Genomic DNA, 18,530 nt, shown 5'->3' on the forward strand with positions numbered 1-18,530 from the left:
CTACAACTGGATCCTACAGGCTGCAATTAAGAGTTCACATGTTGCAACTAAGAAAAAAAATATCCTGAAGGTCACAACGAAGATCAAAGATCTCACGTGCAGCAACTAAGACCCAGCAAAGCCAAATTAACTAAAAAATTTAAAAAAAATTTTTTTTTAAACAATAAGGAACACAGGGAAAAGCTAGGATATATCACCTCTCACTAACTGGTGCATAGTCCAAGCTTTAAGACTTAATAACTGCATATTTAAGTGAACTGGGTTCTGTTCTATTAGGAGGATCAGAAAATAAGAGACACTGACAATAAATTAGTTGGTGTTTTATTGGCTGTTAACACTGAGGTGTAACTTCACGCTACTATTCACTTCTGGGTCCTGACAAAGAATCCTATTTTCTGCTAAGCCTTCCCTGCCTTTTCATTTTTTCCATACACGAGGATAAGGGAAAGCTTTTAAGAACATGCAATCTTATAATGCAAATCATTAACAAATATGGAGAACAATGAAAAAGAAACACTTAACCCCTTCCTGATCGCTGGTTGGGGAACTAAGATCTTGCATGCCACATGGTGTAGCACGCCCCCCTAAAAAAGCTAAAACACATTATAGACATCAGGATATAAAGAATGAGTGTTATTACCTTCAATTTGGGAATCTTGTAAGGAGATACATGTATCCATACAATGCAAACAATGCTCACAACTCCTCTACCTAACATCACCCTCAAAGTCACAGCAGAAGATCAGTCTCATTCTGTTTACAACCAGAATGACCTCTAAAATGCTTACTGGATTTGGTCCTGAATGACTTTCGGTTGTTTCAAAACCTCAAAAACATCTTCAGAGTAGGGAGATTTCTGATCACAAAGGATATTTCAAAGAATGGGCTACTAGTTCTGAACGTCATTCCAAAGCAAAGTCTCAAGCATTTTGCTTGTTCTTGGAAAAAGCTTGTATATGACATTCTTTCAAATGCATAAATTCCATTTTAAGAAAAAAAATCAGAGTGCTTTATAGTCAGCCGGTTATCTTCAAAGGCAACAAGGCAGATGTCACAGCTCCGCCTGCTGTGCACTGGGGCACTCTTCCGGTTTCTCTCCTCTAGAGCACCTTGTGGCAGGAAAGCTGCATTAGGTCACTGACAAGATTTAGAGCAATATCTGCTAGGTTGTTTCTGTAACTGAAGCTTGAGCAGTTTTCGAGCTGGTGAAGGATCTAACTGTTGAGTGCTTCTCTTCCCTGCAGAGAAAAGGAACCAAAAAATACACTTCAACTGAATTCAAATACCACTGTTGAAAACTTACTGTGTGAATACTGTGCCAGACCCTGAAGGGTATTTGAAGGACAACTTAAGAGCGCATCTGCCCTCAAGGAGATGGCTCTCTGGTAGGAAAGCCAGCTGCAACTACAACCACAATACAATCTGATGGGGACTTCCCCAGTGATCCAGTGACTAAGAATCTGTGCTCCAGTGCAGGGGGCCCGGTTCAATCCCTAGTCAAGAGAACCATATCACAAATGCAACAGAGTTCACAGCCTGCAACTAAAGATCCCACATGTTGCGACTAACACCCAGCACAGCCAAATAAATATTTTTTTTTTTAAAGTAATGTCAGTGTCACTTGGTAGATTCTTGAAGAATGAAAAGAGAAAAAAGGCAATGGATAGATATTTCTTGTCCTGGATCTACCCAAACAATACAGTTTGTCAGTTAGTGGAGATTTAATTCTCAGTCTACTGTACTCCTGTCTAAAAATTTCCAATTAACTTTGAGTACCCACAATAGAAATTGTTATTGTGAGGGGGAAATAAAAGTCACCAGATACAGGCCTTACCCTTGGAAGCCTTTGTACCCACACAATGCAAACAATGCTCACAACTCCTCTACCTAAAATCACCCTCAAAGTCACAGGAGAAAATCAGTCTCATTCCCTTTACAATCCGAATGACCCCTAAAATGTTTTGAAGGGCAGTGTACATCCGAAGGGCCATTAGATATAAAACAGTGCAAGCTCTGGTCCCCTTAATACAGGCTTACCGAGCTGTACTGACACCTCCCGGAGGCACTGGGTACTTTCGGCCATAAAGGCATGCAGCTGCTTCACGGATCCTTGCAGTTCGTCCATCTGCAGACAACAGACAACTGTGAACTGGAAGGGTGCACGGCTTCTGCATAGCTCCTCAAACACACCAGGCGAGCTCCTGCTCAGGAGCTTTGCTTTTGCTGCTCTTTCAACCTGGAATGCTTATGCCAGACATTTTGTTTGCCCTTTCACATCCATACTCACCCCTCTCCACACTGCTTTAACTCCTGAGCACACTGACCTGCACAACCTCAACAGGATCCCAGGTCCTCTGGCTTCTGGGTGGGCTTGACCAAGAGGAAGCCAAGTAGGAGCTGAATGAGCTCAGGGTATTTCTATCTGGGCCTGCTCCTGGAAGGGTCATCTGGAGTTACTAGTGTCTCTCAACTGAAGACCATGGCTCTTTCAGAGCAGCCCACCATACAACTCCCTGCCAGGTACCACAGTAACTGTTTCACCCTCCAGCTGAGGAGTAGGAACAGCTCAGCTGCCTCTTAGCCCCAGATCACTTCACTTCACTTTTGAATTCCTGATACCCACATCTTTATACTCAGCCCCTTTGTAAACAGACTCTCCTTACCCTATATCAAATGCCACCTGCTTCCTGTTCATATTGGGCTGACCAAAAAGTTCATTTGGGTCTTTGTAAGCTCTTATATGACCTGAACAAACTTTTTGGCCAGCCTAATACTTGGATTGAGGGACTTCCCTGGTGGCCCAGTAGATAAGACTCTGTACTTCCAATTCATGAGGTACAGGTTCAATCCCTGGTCAGGGAACTAAGATCCCACATACTGTGTGGTGCAACCAAAATAAAAGTAACAGAAACAAATAAAAAAGTCCAACTTGAAACCTCATGCCTTAAGTTTAAGATGGTATTTTGGCAAAAAAAAAAAAAAAAAAATTGGGGTTGACATTCTTTAAAATGTCCTCATGGCTCACTTTTCCATTTCTTTCAAGTCTTTATTAAGGTGGTACCTAGGAAGGGCCTTCAATCCCTCTATATAGCAAACTGAAGCCCTCCTAACACATTCTCTTCCTCCACCTGACTTAATAGCGTTTATCACCATTTACTTGTTTATTTTCTTTCATTGTCTCTCCATGTTTCCTCAAGGTAGAGTTGAATATACTTATCTAATTACACATGTTCTCCAGCTCTTTTAACAAGGATGGGAAGGTATCAAAGCTGGATAACTCAGCCAAAGAAACACGACCCAACTCACCACCAACTCCATACAATCAAAGACTTTGGTCTGGTTCTGCAGTATCTTCTGGTAGTCAGGTTTTGTATTAAGGACTTCACTCTGGGAAGACCCGACATACATTCTAGGTTCCACTTCAACTTCAGTATTTTTGGTTTCAGCTGATCCTCTAAAAACAAAATAAAACAAAAAAGCTTTCAAATAATTTTCTGTGGGAAATAGCAGAGATTTACCTAGGGAAAACACTTCCTAAAAGGCTTTACTAACCTGAATCAATATTCTTCCACCCCATGGTGAGCATAGGCTCTCTTAACAACAGGAGATTCTGAGATAATTATCCAGTGCTAACATTTTTATACCTCTGGACTCCAGGAAATGCTAGAAGGTTAGTTGACTCCATCTAACATTAAGGTCCATTTACAAAAAGGACTAGTCCTGGGGTAGAGTCTGAAGTTAACGTCTATGATCTTCTACCAAAAAGATGTTGGCCCACTTCAATTATCTAAAATAACTCAATATAATGGAGAGTTTATGAAAACTGCTGATGACTCTTTAGACATAACAAACCAATGAGGTAGGTAGTAATATTATCCCATTTTCAAATGAGGAACTTCAGATTAAGTGGACTGCCCACGGTCACTAAACTAAGGAGCAGTTAGGATTTGAACAGAGACAGTCTGCTTCCAGAAGCTTTCCTGTTAATATAAACTATGGCCCGTCAAAAGTGTTTATTCTGAAACTGCCATCTTATGCATTATTGGTCTTCATACATAGAGCATTTAAAGGGTGAAGAAAGTAATAGGCATCAATGCTTGGATTAGGGAAGCTTCTCATACTGTGCTCAAGGTGCCTCTCTACTAGGAGGCCACTTTCGCAATTACTATTTTAGCTAATGTTTTATAGTTGTGTTTCTAGCTAAGGTTCTGTTTGGGGAAAAAAAGCTTAAAATCACTGGTTTGGACAGTAAAATGAAGCCAAAATCTAGCACTTTCCCATTTTATTATGCCTTCAAGGCCCAAAGATCGTCTCTCTCCTGTAGACCCACTTCCATCACCTCTTTCACCCCTGTGTCTCCATGAGGGCCCTGGCTGTGGTTCCCTCCCACAGTCGCAGCTTTTCAAAGGCCATGTGCTCTCTGAAGTCCCTTGATACTGTTCCTAGACCAGCCCCAGGTTGCCAGGTACAGGGCAGAGACATGCCTGTCTCCCCCAGAATGTGGAACAGCAGCCAAGGGCACAGAACAGAGGCAGTTCTGTTCTTTGACTGAAAATAGTGATAACTCTTCCTTCCCAGCCCCCTCACTCTCCCTTTTCAGTCACACTGTTCATATATACTCTACAGAGATTTGATGAGTTGACTGGCCTGTAAGACTGGATTCAGCATTCAATTTGTGCTAACAGAACTGAAATCCAATCAAAAATCACAAGGTAAAACCTTCCTATTTCCTGCCATAGATCTAACCTTGATAGGATCTCTTCAGCCTCTTCCTGGTAGCGCAGCAAGAGCTGATCCCAACTCTGACGTTCTAAAGAAAACCTACAGAAGCAGGAAAAAATTCAGTTAACTTTTGATCATCTCATTCTGAATCACTCAGGGCAACCATACATTAGGTGTCTACTCTGATTCTAAGATGTGAATAAAAAGGTCATTAAAAAATAAAAAAGATTAGAAAGCAGGACCAAGTCAGAGAATATCAACTTAATCAAATCAAACATGAGTCTTCACATCAAATCCACATCCTTAGTCTCTAGACTCCATTCTATGAAACTGGCCATCGATACAGTCCATAAACCACTCCAGTGCCTTTGCCTGAGAAATCCCATGGTCAGAGAAGGCCAGTGGGCTACAGTCCATGGGGTCAAAAAAGAGTCGGACACAACTTAGTGACAAAACGACAACAGTTCATAAAATCCCGGTGTGCAGCTTTCTAATACTGACACCCTGAAAAGGATGGTTACTAGTCATTTTTCCTGGGTTATTTCCCCCAGACAAATTTAGAATTTCCCAACAAAAGTTCACTCATTTTTACTTACTTTGTTATATATTCCTTCATCTCAGCCACTGATGTTTCCAGAGCCAAATCTGATACTCTTCTAGAAGAGACACGATTATGAGATTACCAGAAATCTTCCAAGAGTGTTTGCTTTTAGTATTGGACATCTCACATCATTTTAACAGCAATAAAATATGTTCAGAATTTATCTTTCAACGAATATTTAGTCTTGGACTCGAATTCACTTTTGCACTAGGTATTAGCTTTCTCACTGGGCTCTTCATTGTCTGTTTCCCTCATCAACTTGAATTCACATGTGAACCAATTAACCTCTCTTCAAATATTCCTTTTGTATTTTTCGTTTCTTAAAAATTCTGTGACTCTCCACTACATTCAGAAGAAAGGCCAAAACTCCTTAACCTGGCACTTAAGGTTCTCTGTGTTCTGGCTCTGTCCAGCTCATTATCTTTGATTCCTACTGTTACCCTTTATCTATTCTATCCATATAATGCCACTCAGTCTCAAAATATCTGCCGGTTTCAATCTCCAAAGTTTGTTTCCACCATTTTTTTTTATATAGCCTCTTGCCTTCCCACTAATCAAAACCTTAATAGCTTTTTCATACAACTGTCTTTGCACTTAAGTTGAAGTGCACTTTGCACTCAGTTGGATATGTTCTACTAAAACCAACAGCTTGGCTAGTAGGGCGAATGATTCTAATGGAAAAGCAGGAGGCGATGAAAATGCCAAAATTTTGCAGATGTACTTGGTACTCTACCTGGCAAAGGCAAATCAGCTGTGTCACCTTTTATGTTTTTCTATCAAAGCCTGTGACAAACAGCCTCTATCACCTCTAGCAGCAATACAGCAGTCTGTGGTTTAAATACACTGCGTTAAAAGGGAAGCAATGTCGAGCTAACATAATGTTCATTTCCTGAAGAGCAATGTTAATACTAAGGATCTATGGAAAGGCAGACCTCTGTGAAGTTGAAAGTGTAAGATCAAGTCATGTAATTTGTTGCAGGATGGGGAGAGGGCTAGGTGTTGCCCCTGCTGAGGGACTACCAGTTTCAGGGGAAGAAGTTGGGGGCGGGTAGCGGTGGCGGCTGTAAACGTTCTCTTAATATTCTTGCTGGCCAACAGCTAAAAACATGACTTTATCTACAACTGGCATGGCTAGCAAAAATATGAATGCTTTTTGTCTTATCTTCACATATTTGGTTCCTCCTCACCATCCAGGTCTTACAGGTCTCAGTGCAAACGGCAAATCATTAGAGGACTTCTCTGAACACTCTAGCTTAAGTTGCCCACTGCTTCAAGTCACTATCATATTACCTGCCCAATTAGATTATCACTGAAATCATACAGATTATAATCTGAAGTCATTATTTTCTAAGTAATTTGACTGTCTCTCTTACTACAATGAATAAGAAGAAAAATCTTGTTTGATTATTTATCACTATATCTCCAGCTTCCAGAAGAGCATGGTACATAGAAGATGCTGGATAAATGTTTGATAAGTGAATGAACAACTGTCTAATTAAGTCTTATTTCTCCAAAGAAGCCATACGGATTGCCTGCCGACAGGCATGTGAAGATGCTCAACATTACTGTTAGAGAAATGCAGTCAAAACTATAATGAGGGGCTTCCCTGATGTTTCGTGGTAAAGAATCCACCTGCCAATGCAGGAGACATGGGTTCAATCCCTGATCCAGGAATATCCTACATGCCTCGGAGCAACTAAGCCCAGGCGCCACAACTACTGAGCCTATGCTACAGAGCCTGAGAACCGAAACTAATAAGCCCACGCACTGCAACTTCTGAAGCCTGTGCACCCAGAGCCTGTGCTCTGCAACAAGAGTGGCCACCACCACGAGAAGCCCATGTACAGTGGCTAGAGAGTAGCCCCTGCTCACTGCAACTAGAGAAAAAAATCACGCAGCAACAAAGACACAGCACAGCCAAACATTAAGTAAATAAGCAAATAAAATTATATGTAAAAACTACAATGAGGTATCACCTTATACCCATCAGAAACAGCCATCGTGAAAAAGTCTACAAATAATAAATGCTGGACAGTGTGTAGAAAAAATGGAAACCTTCCTAACACTGTTGTTGGAAGGGTAAACTGGTGCAGACACTATGGAAAACACTAAGAAAGTTCCTTAAAAAAGTAAAAATAGACTTACCATAGGACCCAGCAACCTAACTACTGGGCATGTATTCGGAAAAGACAAGAACGAATTCAAAAAGATGATGCTCTGAAAGTGCTCACTCAATATGTCAGCAAATTTGGAAAACTCAGCAGTGGCCACAGGACTAGAAAAAGTCAGTTTTCATTCCAATCTCAAAGAAAGGCAATGCCAAAGAATGCTCAAATTACTGCACAATTGCACTCCTCCCACATGCTAGTAAAGTAACGCTCAAAATTCTCTAAGCCAGGCTTCAACAATACGTGAACCATGAACTTCCAGATGTTCACGCTGGTTTTCGAAAAGGCCTAGGAACCAGAGATCAAATTGCCAACATCCACTGGATTATCGAAAAAGCAAGAGAGCATCAGAAAAGCATCTATTTCTGCTTTATTGACTATGCCAAAGCCTTTGACTGTGCAGGTCACAATAAACTGTGGAAAATTCTGAAAGAGATGGGAATACCAGACCACCTGACCTGCCTCTTCAGAAACCTGTATGAAAGTCAGGAAGCAACAGTTAGAACTCGACATGGAACAACAGACTGGTTCCAAATAGGAAAATGAGTACGTCAAGGCTATATATTGTCACCCTGCTTGTTTAACTTATATGCAGAGTACATCATGAGAAACACTGGGCTGGAGGAAGCACAAGCTGGAATCAAGACTGCTGGGAGAAATATCAATAACCTCAGATACGCAGATGACACCACCCTTATAGCAGAAAGTGAAGAACTAAAGAGCCTCTTGATGAAAGTGAAAGAGTAGAGTGAAAAAGTTGGCTTAAAGCTCAACATTCAGAAAACGAAGATCATGGCATCCGGTCCCATCATTTCATGGCAAATAGATGGGGAAACAGTGGAAAGTGGCTGACTTTATTTTGGGGGGCTCCAAAATCACTGCAGATGGTGACTGCAGCCATGAAATTAAAAGACGCTTACTCCTTGGAGGAAAGTTAAGACTAACCTAGACAGCATATTAAAAAGCAGAGACATTACTTTGTCAATTCCAGTAGTCACATATGGATGTGAGAGTTGGACTATAAAGAAGGCTGAGCCCCAAAGAATTGATGCTTTTGAACTGTGGTGTTGGAGAAGACTCTTGAGAGTCTCTTGGACTGCAAGGAGATCCAACCAGTCCATCCTAAAGGAGATCAGTCCTGGGTGTTCATTGGAAGGACTGATGTTGAAGCTAAAAATTCAATACTTTGGCCACCTAATATGAAGAGCTGACTCATTTGTTAAGACTCTGATGCTGGGAAAGACTGAGGGCAGGAGGAGAAGGGGACGACAGAGGATGAGACGGTTGGATGGCATCACTGACTCAATGGACATGGGTTTGGGTAGACTCCGGCAGTTGGTGATGGATAGGGAGGCCTGGCGTGCTGTGGTTCATGGGGTCACAAATTGTCGGACACGACTGAATGACTGAACTGAATTAAAAAAGATACATGTACCCCAACATTCACAGCAGCACTATTTACAATAGCCAAGACATAGAAGCAACCTAAATGTCCATCAACAGATGAACAGATAAAAGATGTGATGTATGTGTGTACAAACACACACAGAGGAATATTACTCAGCCATAAAACAGAACAAAATAATGCCATTTGCAGCAACAAGGATGGACCTAGATAGAGATTATACTAACAGATTAAGTCAGACAAAGAAAGACAAATTCCATATATCACTTATTTGTGGGATCTAAAATATGATACAAATGAACTGAAGTATACACAAACACACACATATAACTGAATTACTCTGATGTACACTAGAAATTAACACAACACTGTAAATTAACTATACTTCAATGTAAAAAATTAAAAAATAAAAAGTTCTTATTCAACTATAATTTTGGAGAGAAAGGGAACTGTTCTTACCCTTCTGAATCTTCAAAACATTTTTGTAGTGTTCCATTACTTTCCAATCTGTCTGCAAAATGTTTCAACTCTTCAGAAAGGGAAGACACTACAGAGAATAAAATTATGTTATTAAAAAAAAGAGAATACTTTTCACACTGAGCTGCTGACAAAGATGTAATATACGTATGGTGGTCTCAGCTCTAGGGCCACCTGTTACATTCTGGCCCGCTCACCCATTCAAAAAAGTGATATAAACATGCGGGAAGATTTTACCTTTTTTCTTTGGGTAGGTACAGATAAAATGGAAGACAACTCTTTATAACATTTATAATAGTGTTTTTCACACAACTGACGAAGCAGCAGGTTAAAAGATGTGTTAGAAAAATGTATCTGCATTGACAATTCACTCTTTCAAGAGATCTGATCTGCTGGCATTAGGTGAAAAAACTTATTACAGAAGTCAGAAATGCTAGCAGCAAATTAAAAAATGATGGGCATAAGGTAAAAACAGGTCTCTGCTTAAAGAGTTCACAATTAAATTCAGGTGAGGAATGCAGACGGGAAAAGATATGTTAAATAGCTATCAAAATAAACCTGGACATGTCTAACCTAATTACAGCAATAGTGCAGTTCTGAGATAAACAGCTTTAACTGGCAAGTAAGTCTGACTTCATGTATTTTCTAGGTCTTTTATTTCTGGCCTGGATGATTGCATAATTACATTGTAAGGAGAATAGCTACTTCCTAGAAAGCTGAAAATTGACTCCCAGGGAAGAATATTTGTAACTTATGTCACAGACAAAAGCTAATTTCCTTAACACAAAGAGTGTCCGCAAAATTCCAGGCAAGAGTGCTGGAGTGGACTGCCATTTCCTTCTCCAAGGGATCTTCCCAACCCAGGAACTGAACCCAGGTCTCCCGCATTGGAGGCAGACACGTTACCATCTGAGCCACCAGGGAAGCCCATAAAAGAGGCAATATCTCAATTTTAAGAAATGAACAAAGGATATGGAGAGACAATACACAGAATATAAAGTACAAATGGCTCTCCTCTAAAAATACGAAAAAATATTATCCTCTTCAAAAGAAAAAGAAGTGAGGTGAAGTGAGGTGAAGTGAAGTGAAGTCGCTCAGTCGTGTCCGACTCTTTGCGACTCCATGGACTGTAGCCTACCAAGCTCCTCTGTCCATGGGATTTTCCAGGCAGTAGTATTAGAGTGGGTTGCCATTTCCTTCTCCAGGAAAGAAAAAGAAACACAGATTAAAACCCCCAAAAGACCTTTAAATAATACCTACCAAGTAATAAAAAAATCTAAACTTTTAGTTACAGTATATTTATACTAGTTAATTCTAATATATCTTATTTTTACTTGAATATGTGCTAAGAGGCTTGTATAAAAAGGTATTCATTATCCATTCACTGTAACAACAAAAGACTGACAACAAACCTAAAAGCCCATCAATAAAGAACCATTTAAATGAAATATGGTACATTTATAAAATAGAGCATCATGTAGCTGCTAAAATATCAAGACAGCTTTATCAGTGTGATAAAGAACTATCTGCAAGATAAATTAAGGTTTTAAAAAACAACAAACAAGATTAAGAACAGTGTGTAAAGAGGATTATTCATTTGATTTTAAGGTATAAATGTTTAGAAATGCAATAAATTTGCAAAGATACCCAAGAAGCTGGTGGCCATGGTTGCCTCTGGGAGGAGAGGAGCTGAGACTGGGGGTCATGGGGCAAGAGAGGCTTACTTTTAGACCTTCTAAACTTCGTAAGCACATATTCGTATCTTTTTTAATGAAGTTCCCCCCAAAATTGGAGGAGGCCTGGTTGTGTAAGGTAGCAGCTCCTGTAAGTAGCGACCCCGAGAGAGAGGTTTCATCCAACCCTAAAAGAAGGTACAGACCAAGGTCAAAGCTCAAGTGTCTGGTCTTAGCAACTTACCTTTGGCTCTGAAACTTTCAAGACTGAAGCCCTCAGTTCCCCTTAGGAAAGGCTCAAGTTTCTGAACAGAGAACTAAATAAAGAAAAGCATTTTCAGTACAACAACTAAGATTTGCCAGGCCAATTCTGAATTCATGTAATCTTAGGACATTTAATAAATGTAAGTAAGCATGATTTAATTCTACACCTAAGATTTTTCATATAAACAAAACAAGAAAATAAAAAGGTAAGGAAAAAATTCTTTGTTCCTAGACTACGTGATGTGATTTTTGATTCAGGGGAAAAAATGGTCATTTAATTCACAAAAATGACTTGCTTATCTACACTGATGCAATCACCAGTTAGTCATATAATTCCAATTTAGAGAGCAGCCAGATCTCAAATGTCTGCTTAAACTTAGGTATGACCTCCACCCACCTTAAAGTCCCATCATTTGCTGCTAATGAGCAAAATATACTAGACAGGGGAACTCTCTTAACTGCTCAGTTAGCCACAGCAGCATCCATGGCTCTGGTAGAGCCTGATCCAGAAACAAAACTTCTGGGATTAAATCTGGCTTTTAAATTAATCTCACTACAGAGAAACACCTTTTACTCTTTACTGATAAATCACACAGTCCTGACGTGTCTTTGAGGATGTCACAGTAACAGTTTAAAACAAAAAAGGAAAGAAAAAGAAAACACTCCCAATCCTGAGACTTGACTCTCACCTGGAAACTGGAAAGGAGGAGAGAGCTCAGCCGTTTGCTTTCTGTTAGGTCGACACTGATGGATCTGCAGAGCTCTAACATACAATATTACCATATTCAAAGAGCTGGACACTTATACAGTTAGCAAAGCGAAAAACAAAAAAACCTGAAAAATTCCCTCCCTCTTGATGCAGCCTAACTTAAGGTAAGAAAACCCAAGCAGTCTTCTCTAATCTGTCTTCTTACATCTAATTTGTTCAAGATCACCAGAGAATGAAATTTACCTATCTGTGCATCCTAAATTTAAAGAGTTAAAAGAACCTTTCATGTATTACCTTAAAATCGTCTTGCTAAATAAAACAGATTAAAATAAATAATTTAACTTCTCTTTGTGTTTTACATTCACCATTTGAAGAAAGGAGATGGGAATATTTCAGAATTTTTGTGATAGCCATTGCAGTGTGCTTTAAATAGTGTCTTAAGACTCTTCCTATAAACTATGAGTTCCACTTTACAGATGGGGAAACTGAAGCTCAGAGGGGGGATGCTTGTTTGAAGCCAGAGACAATAACATTAATAGTAAATTTGTTGAACATAGACTATCTAAAAAGAATTTTATTAAATTCTAACCTTCACCCTCACTTGAGGCAAGTGATTTATCAGCCTAACCATTTAACAAAGGTTAGATGCTGGGCAACTTGCCCAAGGTCACACAGTGCATCAGCCTGAACTAAACAGGCACTTTATGTAATTATGCCACTGAATCCTCAAACAGCTATCAATAAAAGATGTAGATACTGCTTTTCCCAATTATGTCCATTTAAAAACATCAATTCTTATACAGCAAAGGAAATCTGCTTTGAGAATTAGGAGAGATACATGTCTTTTAGCCCTCTAGTCTCAGCTGGCGGTTTTTAAGTTCTTTTGCGCCCTCTCTTGATTACTTCTTCTCACTTTTAGTCATGAAAAATAAGATACCTTCTGCCTATAACCAAAGAAACCTGGGAAGTGGCCGGGAATAACCAGAAAATAACAAATCCTATACGTCAGTAATTTTTTATTACACAGAATTTTAGGTCCACATGCTCTGGAAAATAGATGAACATAATAAGGGTAACCTTAGGAAACTGAAATTTCTTGGCACATCAGTGGAGGAAGTATATAAGCATAACCATGGTAGCAATTTTCTGATATGCTACATGGCTGTTTTTAGGTAGATTTCCTTCTAAACATCAGACCTTCAGGAAGTGAAGTAATATCTTTAATCATGATAACTTAAAACGAGCTATATTTATTTATTATGTGCTAAGTACTATGTTATATATCAACTCATTTAATTCTCAGTCTTGTAAAATAGGTATTATTTCACCCCATTTACTGATGAGGACCGTAAAGCAAAGGAGGTTAAATTGTTCAAGGTCACACAGCTAGTTAAGTTCTTCCTGAAATGTGCTACTTTCCACATTAAATCTTGTACTTCAGTGCTTCCTGAGATGCTATTATATAATAATTTACACAAAATCATATTCAAATACACCATGTCTCAAAACTAGGTTTTCACCCTAGATATTTTTATGGGTTCTTCCATCTGAGATATTTTCAGTTATAAAACCTAAAATCAGGTAGCAACCCATCCACCTTCTATTCTACTTTAGGATACGAGAAAGAAAGCCAGAGGAAATCTTTACTTCTAGCCAACGTGAATGCTGAACATTCACTTAGCAAAGGTGAATGCTGAACAACTGTAAATCAGATTTTCTGCCCATGGTATAGATTACAATGGGTAGCTAATAACATGATATAAACAGCAGTGATACTGAATACTTACTAGGTGTTTGACATCAGTACTTATAATCTGAGAATACTCCTACAGATGAGGAAACTGAAGCTCAGAGAGGTGAAGTCATCTGTTCAGTCACATAGCTAGTAAGTAGCCAAGTCAAGCCTAACTTCCTGCCATACCTCGCTGCCTCTTATCTGAGCTGGAGCTCCAGTCTTATGCACATAGCACCCCACCTGTGATGCCCTGATGAAAGGGAGGCAGTGACTTCCGCCGGTTTGTGTCCTTCATACTTGCTCGCCGCCAGGACTGCCTCCTGTCTTGATGACAAGCAGACTGCTCTGGGGACAAATGAAGGGACCTGGATTCAAGTTCTTCCTGGTGGCTGAGATCACCACTTTCCCCTTTTCGGGGGCTACGGCCAAGGTGGATTCGGTCCTTTGAAACACGTTCAGTCATCTTCTGGGAGGTGGACGATTTATTACACATTTCCACAGGGTTGGGATCTGATTCCAGTTGATGATCATGAGTCTTAGATGCCACTGGTTCCTCTCCTAGCACTTGTTATAAAAAAGTCAAAATATAGAATCAAACCCATCACAACTAAGAATCTGTGCAAAAAGTGGCAAAAGGAAACATATGCCCCAGGTCATGGAAACATTGAGGAAGCATCTCTGCAAATACATAAATAAGTGATTTCAAATCCACCAAGAGCCAGGGAGGTATTTAGGTAAAGCTCACGAACCTAAACCCAAGGCAAGAAGGTACCGAACTTCACAACAATACTCACCTTCTACTATCTCCGGTCTAGAAGTCATCCTGAGGTGAGAACCCTGAAACAGGAAAATGAAGTAATCTGTTCTCCACATTTCAGTCCCAGTCTTGCTGGGGCTTTACTCCCCCAGAATCAGCCTTGTGTTTTCTCGTCTCTTTGAACCGCCCCTTTTTGCCCCATGAAATTCTACCTGCCTGACAAGGCCCAGCCCAACCTCCCTTCCACATCTCTTCCACAGGACATCGGCAGGGCTCATCACCTCCTGTTCTGAATTTCTACAGAATTTATCACTAGAAATAATCTTATCTTCCTTAACATATACCCCTCTTAGTTCCCAATTATTTTGTGTTTAACAAGGGCTTAACTGCATAACTCAATCAATGGCATTATGACCTACATGGTCTTCAAAACATGAACTTTACTTATTAATTCTGCAGATTTAAAGCCCTGTCCATTCTACTTCCAATGATCCCTAAAACTCTTCCAACTTCCAGCTATCTATTTAGTTCAGATCTCATAGTTTCTATCCCTCTTCCCCACTTTCCCCAAGAATCGAACAGCCGCCCCACGAGTTTTTCCTACATGCAGCATTGTTCCTCTCCAATCCATTCATTCTTTATTTTTTTTGAGCAGCTTGTGGGATTTTAGTTTCCCAGCCAGGGACTGAACTCTGGCCCTTGCAGTGAAAGCTCGGAGTCCTAACCACTGGACTGCTGGGTAATTCCCTCCAATCCATTCTTTAGACAGCAGCAGATTCCTCCGGTATACTGAACACCTTCCAGAAGCTAGTTCTAACTAGTACCTACTCCTGCTTTCTCCTGCTACTCCCATTCCAGGCACCACTTTTTTTTTAAGTTTCTGTTTTGTTTTTAATTGTGCTGAAACATGCACAATATAAAACATACCATCTTAATCATTTTTAAGTGTACAGTTCAGTGACATTAAGTACATCTACATTGCTGGCTACCATCACCACCATCCACCCAGAAAACTCTTCACTTTCCACGCACCACTTCTGAATCTTTGTACACATTGCCTTATAACGTATTCTTCCTTCCAATCGAGCTCAAGTGTGAGGCTTTCATGCCACGTCTCTTTGGCAGAGTTGGCAGCTCCACCCCTGGGCCTCCCTGGCACTGGTTGTAAAGTCTGTTTACATGTCTCCCGGGGCCAGACTGTCTTTCTTTCTTTTTTTATTTTATTTTATTTTTTTTACAGACTGTATTTCTAGTGCCTGTCACAGACAAGTAACTGACTGGAAAAGGGCAGGGACACGACCAAGCCTCTCCCTCCACCACCAGTAAAAATCCATACGGGGTGGGGGGAGTGCTTAGTAAAGAAAAATAAATATATGTGAAGGGACAACCTGGAAAAAGTAAGAGAATAACGAGACGTAGTAGGATCAAGGATCTAAATCACCACAGTTATGGCTGTATCATTCAGATGAAAGTCTGGTTACTTAACAGCAACCACTGACACCTTTTAAGGGCTCATTACATGCCAGGACCTGTGTCTGTATGGAAAAACTGTATGTGCATTACTGCGCCATTTAATCATTGCCACAGCTCTGGAAGTACCATCAACAGTTTCACGCCGCAGTTAGTTGAACTGAGATTCAGAGGGGCTAAAAAAAACACCCAAACTTGTTAGGCAGCCAGCCTGGAGAAGAGGCGAAATTCGAAGCCTGGCCTGTGTGACCCACCTCCACCCCGCTTTCAACCTTCCACCAACAGTGACGTCTAGACCACGGGCTCTGCAAACAGGTCCCGAGCGAGAGGCGCCGCTGGCCCCCGGGTCTCCTCTTACCCGGTTTCGGGGGTGACGACGGGCAGGCAGGGTGTGGGCTGAGTCGAGTTGTCTGACCCCAAAGAGGCTGGTGCGGGGGTGAGGGAGGCCTCGTCCGGGAACAGGCCTGAGACTTTTTCACCTCAGAGAGACGCCTGTCCAACCCAGAGCCTCCGTCTCCGAAACACAAGGCCGCAGGTGACTCTCTCCGAGACACCAGGTTACCCCTGGACGCGCTGCACCAAGTCCGCTGCTCCTTCCAACTCTAGGACCGCTACATTACCTTCCGGCGGCGCCAGAGCCGCCCCTTAGAAAACTCCCGCCGCCTAACGACGCATGCGCGGCCGGTGGGCTCCCGGTCTCGCGCATGCGCACAACGCCGCTTCCGCGAGGCGCATGCGCAAACCGATGTTGGAGACTTGCGGCCCCGCCCGGTTTGTCCAAGTTCTTCCCCGCCGAATATTGGCTAAGTTACCACCTTCCCAACGACGGCACGCCCAAGGGGCCCCTGACTAGGTACCATTACATCGTCGTATTCTTTGCGCCTGACATGCCCAGAACCTTTCCAAGATGAGGGAGCAGAGGCCCAGAAAGGTACTTGCCAAAGGAATTCATTAGCGAGTGGGCAGTGATGCCCTGTCCGGTCGCTAGGCCACAATCCCTCTCTCCATTTGTCTTAACTCTAAAATTGTGGACCATGACTCTCCCAGGGCAGACTGGGACCACTTTTTCCAGTTCTCCTGTAGCATATTCCCTCTTTTTGTGTCCCCTTCAACACCTGGAAAAGTTCAGGATCTCTCCTTTTACAACCTCATTGCAGACCTCCCCCTCCCCAAATTGCTTGCCACTCTTCTCATCACCCCCATTGCTTCTGCTCCTTTGCTTGGCCTGAGAAGCCCTTCCCTGATTATTCTTGGCAGAATTCTCCAATTTTAAGCCTCAGTTGAGGATCCAGTGCAAGCCTTCTCTGAGGCCCCAGGCGGGAAAGCAGATGCCCTTTCTGTGCTTCTGGGAGCCTAGCCTGTGCCTGGCACACTGTCCATTGCTGGCTTTGGGGCTCCCAGATAGCATGCTGCTGCTTCAGCACCCAGCGTGATGCCATCAGAGTGTCAGCTTGCACGTGCAGGCCTTCGGCATCTGAAATCTCCACAAGTGTTGAATCACAAGCAGTCCACAAAAACTGGTTAATGAGCCACAGCTGGAATGTGACTGTGGTCATCTTTCCATAGCAGCTGTGGTCCCTGGAAAAGTGTTCTGGTGGTAGGCAGAAATCTGCCTTCCTGAAATTTCCAACGTGTATTTCTAGCATGTTGACTCCCAACAGATGTCTGAAGCAGAAATTTGCTCTCTGTTCCCCGAGTATCACTTTCTGGAGCCCAGTTCCTTCTCTTCCCACCCCACTCCTTCAACTCCTTGCACGGCGGGCAAGTATGTTGCCTCATGGAATCCAGAACCAGTACATCCTCTAGGTCCTTTCCCTGCTTTCAGTTCTTCCATGACTCGCTATTGTCCACAGGATGTGGACATTCCTTCCCTCATAAGGCACTGTGTGATCTCACCCGGCCTCTTTCATCACCCCACACCAATGATCTCTTTCAGTTCCCTGATCCTGCTCTCCTTTCTTTCTAATAGGCTTTCTACATGCTGTTCCGTCTTCCTGAAACATATTGTCTCCATCTCCTGCCTGCAACACATCACCATCTCCTTTATCTGTGAACATCTCAACCTTAGGAATCATTGCAGCGTTTCCTGATCCCTCCAACTCCCTGACCACCCCTTGGCCATTGACATTTGCTTTCCTATTTTTCAGATTCATATATTGTTATCCTCAATGCCCAGCCCAGGCCTGGCTGTTATTAGACCCTCAAAAAAGAGATCTGGAATTCCTTGATGATCTAGTGGTTAGGACTCCATGCTCTCACTGCTGAGGGCCAATGTTCAATCCCTGGTCTAAGAACTAACATTCCACACACACAAAAAAAATTATTTTCATGTGGTTGCCGGCTTCTCAGATGGTCCCCAATGACCTCCACTTTCTGCTGTTCATGCCCTTGTATGTATAGTTCTCTTCCAAAAGGAATAGGGCTAATCTTATAACTAGATACTGCAGAGATGATAGTGTATGATTTTTCAAGGCTTAAGTCATAAAAGACATTGTGACCTCTCCTGCTTTCCCATATCACTTGCTCTAGGGAAGCCAACTGCCATGTTA

At 41.7% G+C, this 18,530-nt stretch overlaps 1 protein-coding gene across 2 annotated transcripts; it reads right to left on the reverse strand.

Annotated features, from left to right (window-relative positions):
* Positions 1-305: 305 nt before the first annotated feature.
* DSN1 (DSN1 component of MIS12 kinetochore complex) lies at positions 306-16,447 on the reverse strand. Of its 2 annotated transcripts, XM_004014553.6 has the most exons (11): positions 16,340-16,447; positions 14,549-14,591; positions 13,995-14,318; positions 12,000-12,073; positions 11,291-11,363; positions 9,356-9,443; positions 5,319-5,378; positions 4,747-4,821; positions 3,307-3,454; positions 2,038-2,125; positions 306-1,238 (listed from the first exon to the last, which is right to left on the reverse strand). In XM_004014553.6, the coding sequence occupies exons 2-11, from the start codon at positions 14,574-14,576 to the stop codon at positions 1,135-1,137; spliced, it is 1,062 nt and encodes a 353-aa protein (XP_004014602.2). In that variant the 5' UTR covers positions 14,577-14,591; positions 16,340-16,447; the 3' UTR covers positions 306-1,134. The 2 variants fall into 2 exon arrangements, with proteins under 2 accessions (XP_004014602.2, XP_042086297.1); XM_042230363.2 differs by lacking the exon at positions 13,995-14,318 and having other exon boundaries at positions 16,340-16,404.
* Positions 16,448-18,530: the final 2,083 nt, after the last annotated feature.

This window comes from Ovis aries, chromosome 13 (assembly GCF_016772045.2).
Source record: "Ovis aries strain OAR_USU_Benz2616 breed Rambouillet chromosome 13, ARS-UI_Ramb_v3.0, whole genome shotgun sequence".
Lineage (NCBI taxonomy): Eukaryota > Metazoa > Chordata > Mammalia > Artiodactyla > Bovidae > Ovis > Ovis aries.

Bases quoted from the DNA above. Each gene is read 5' to 3' on its own strand.
- DSN1 (XM_004014553.6), bottom strand. From the start codon at position 14,576: ATGACTTCTAGACCGGAGATAGTAGAAG. The intron at 14,319-14,548 runs GTGAGTATTGTT...TTTTATAACAAG, and splicing joins TAGACCGGAGATAGTAGAAG to TGCTAGGAGAGGAACCAGTG. The intron at 4,822-5,318 runs GTAAGTAAAAAT...CTGCTTCTGTAG, and splicing joins ATGAAGGAATATATAACAAA to GTTTTCTTTAGAACGTCAGA.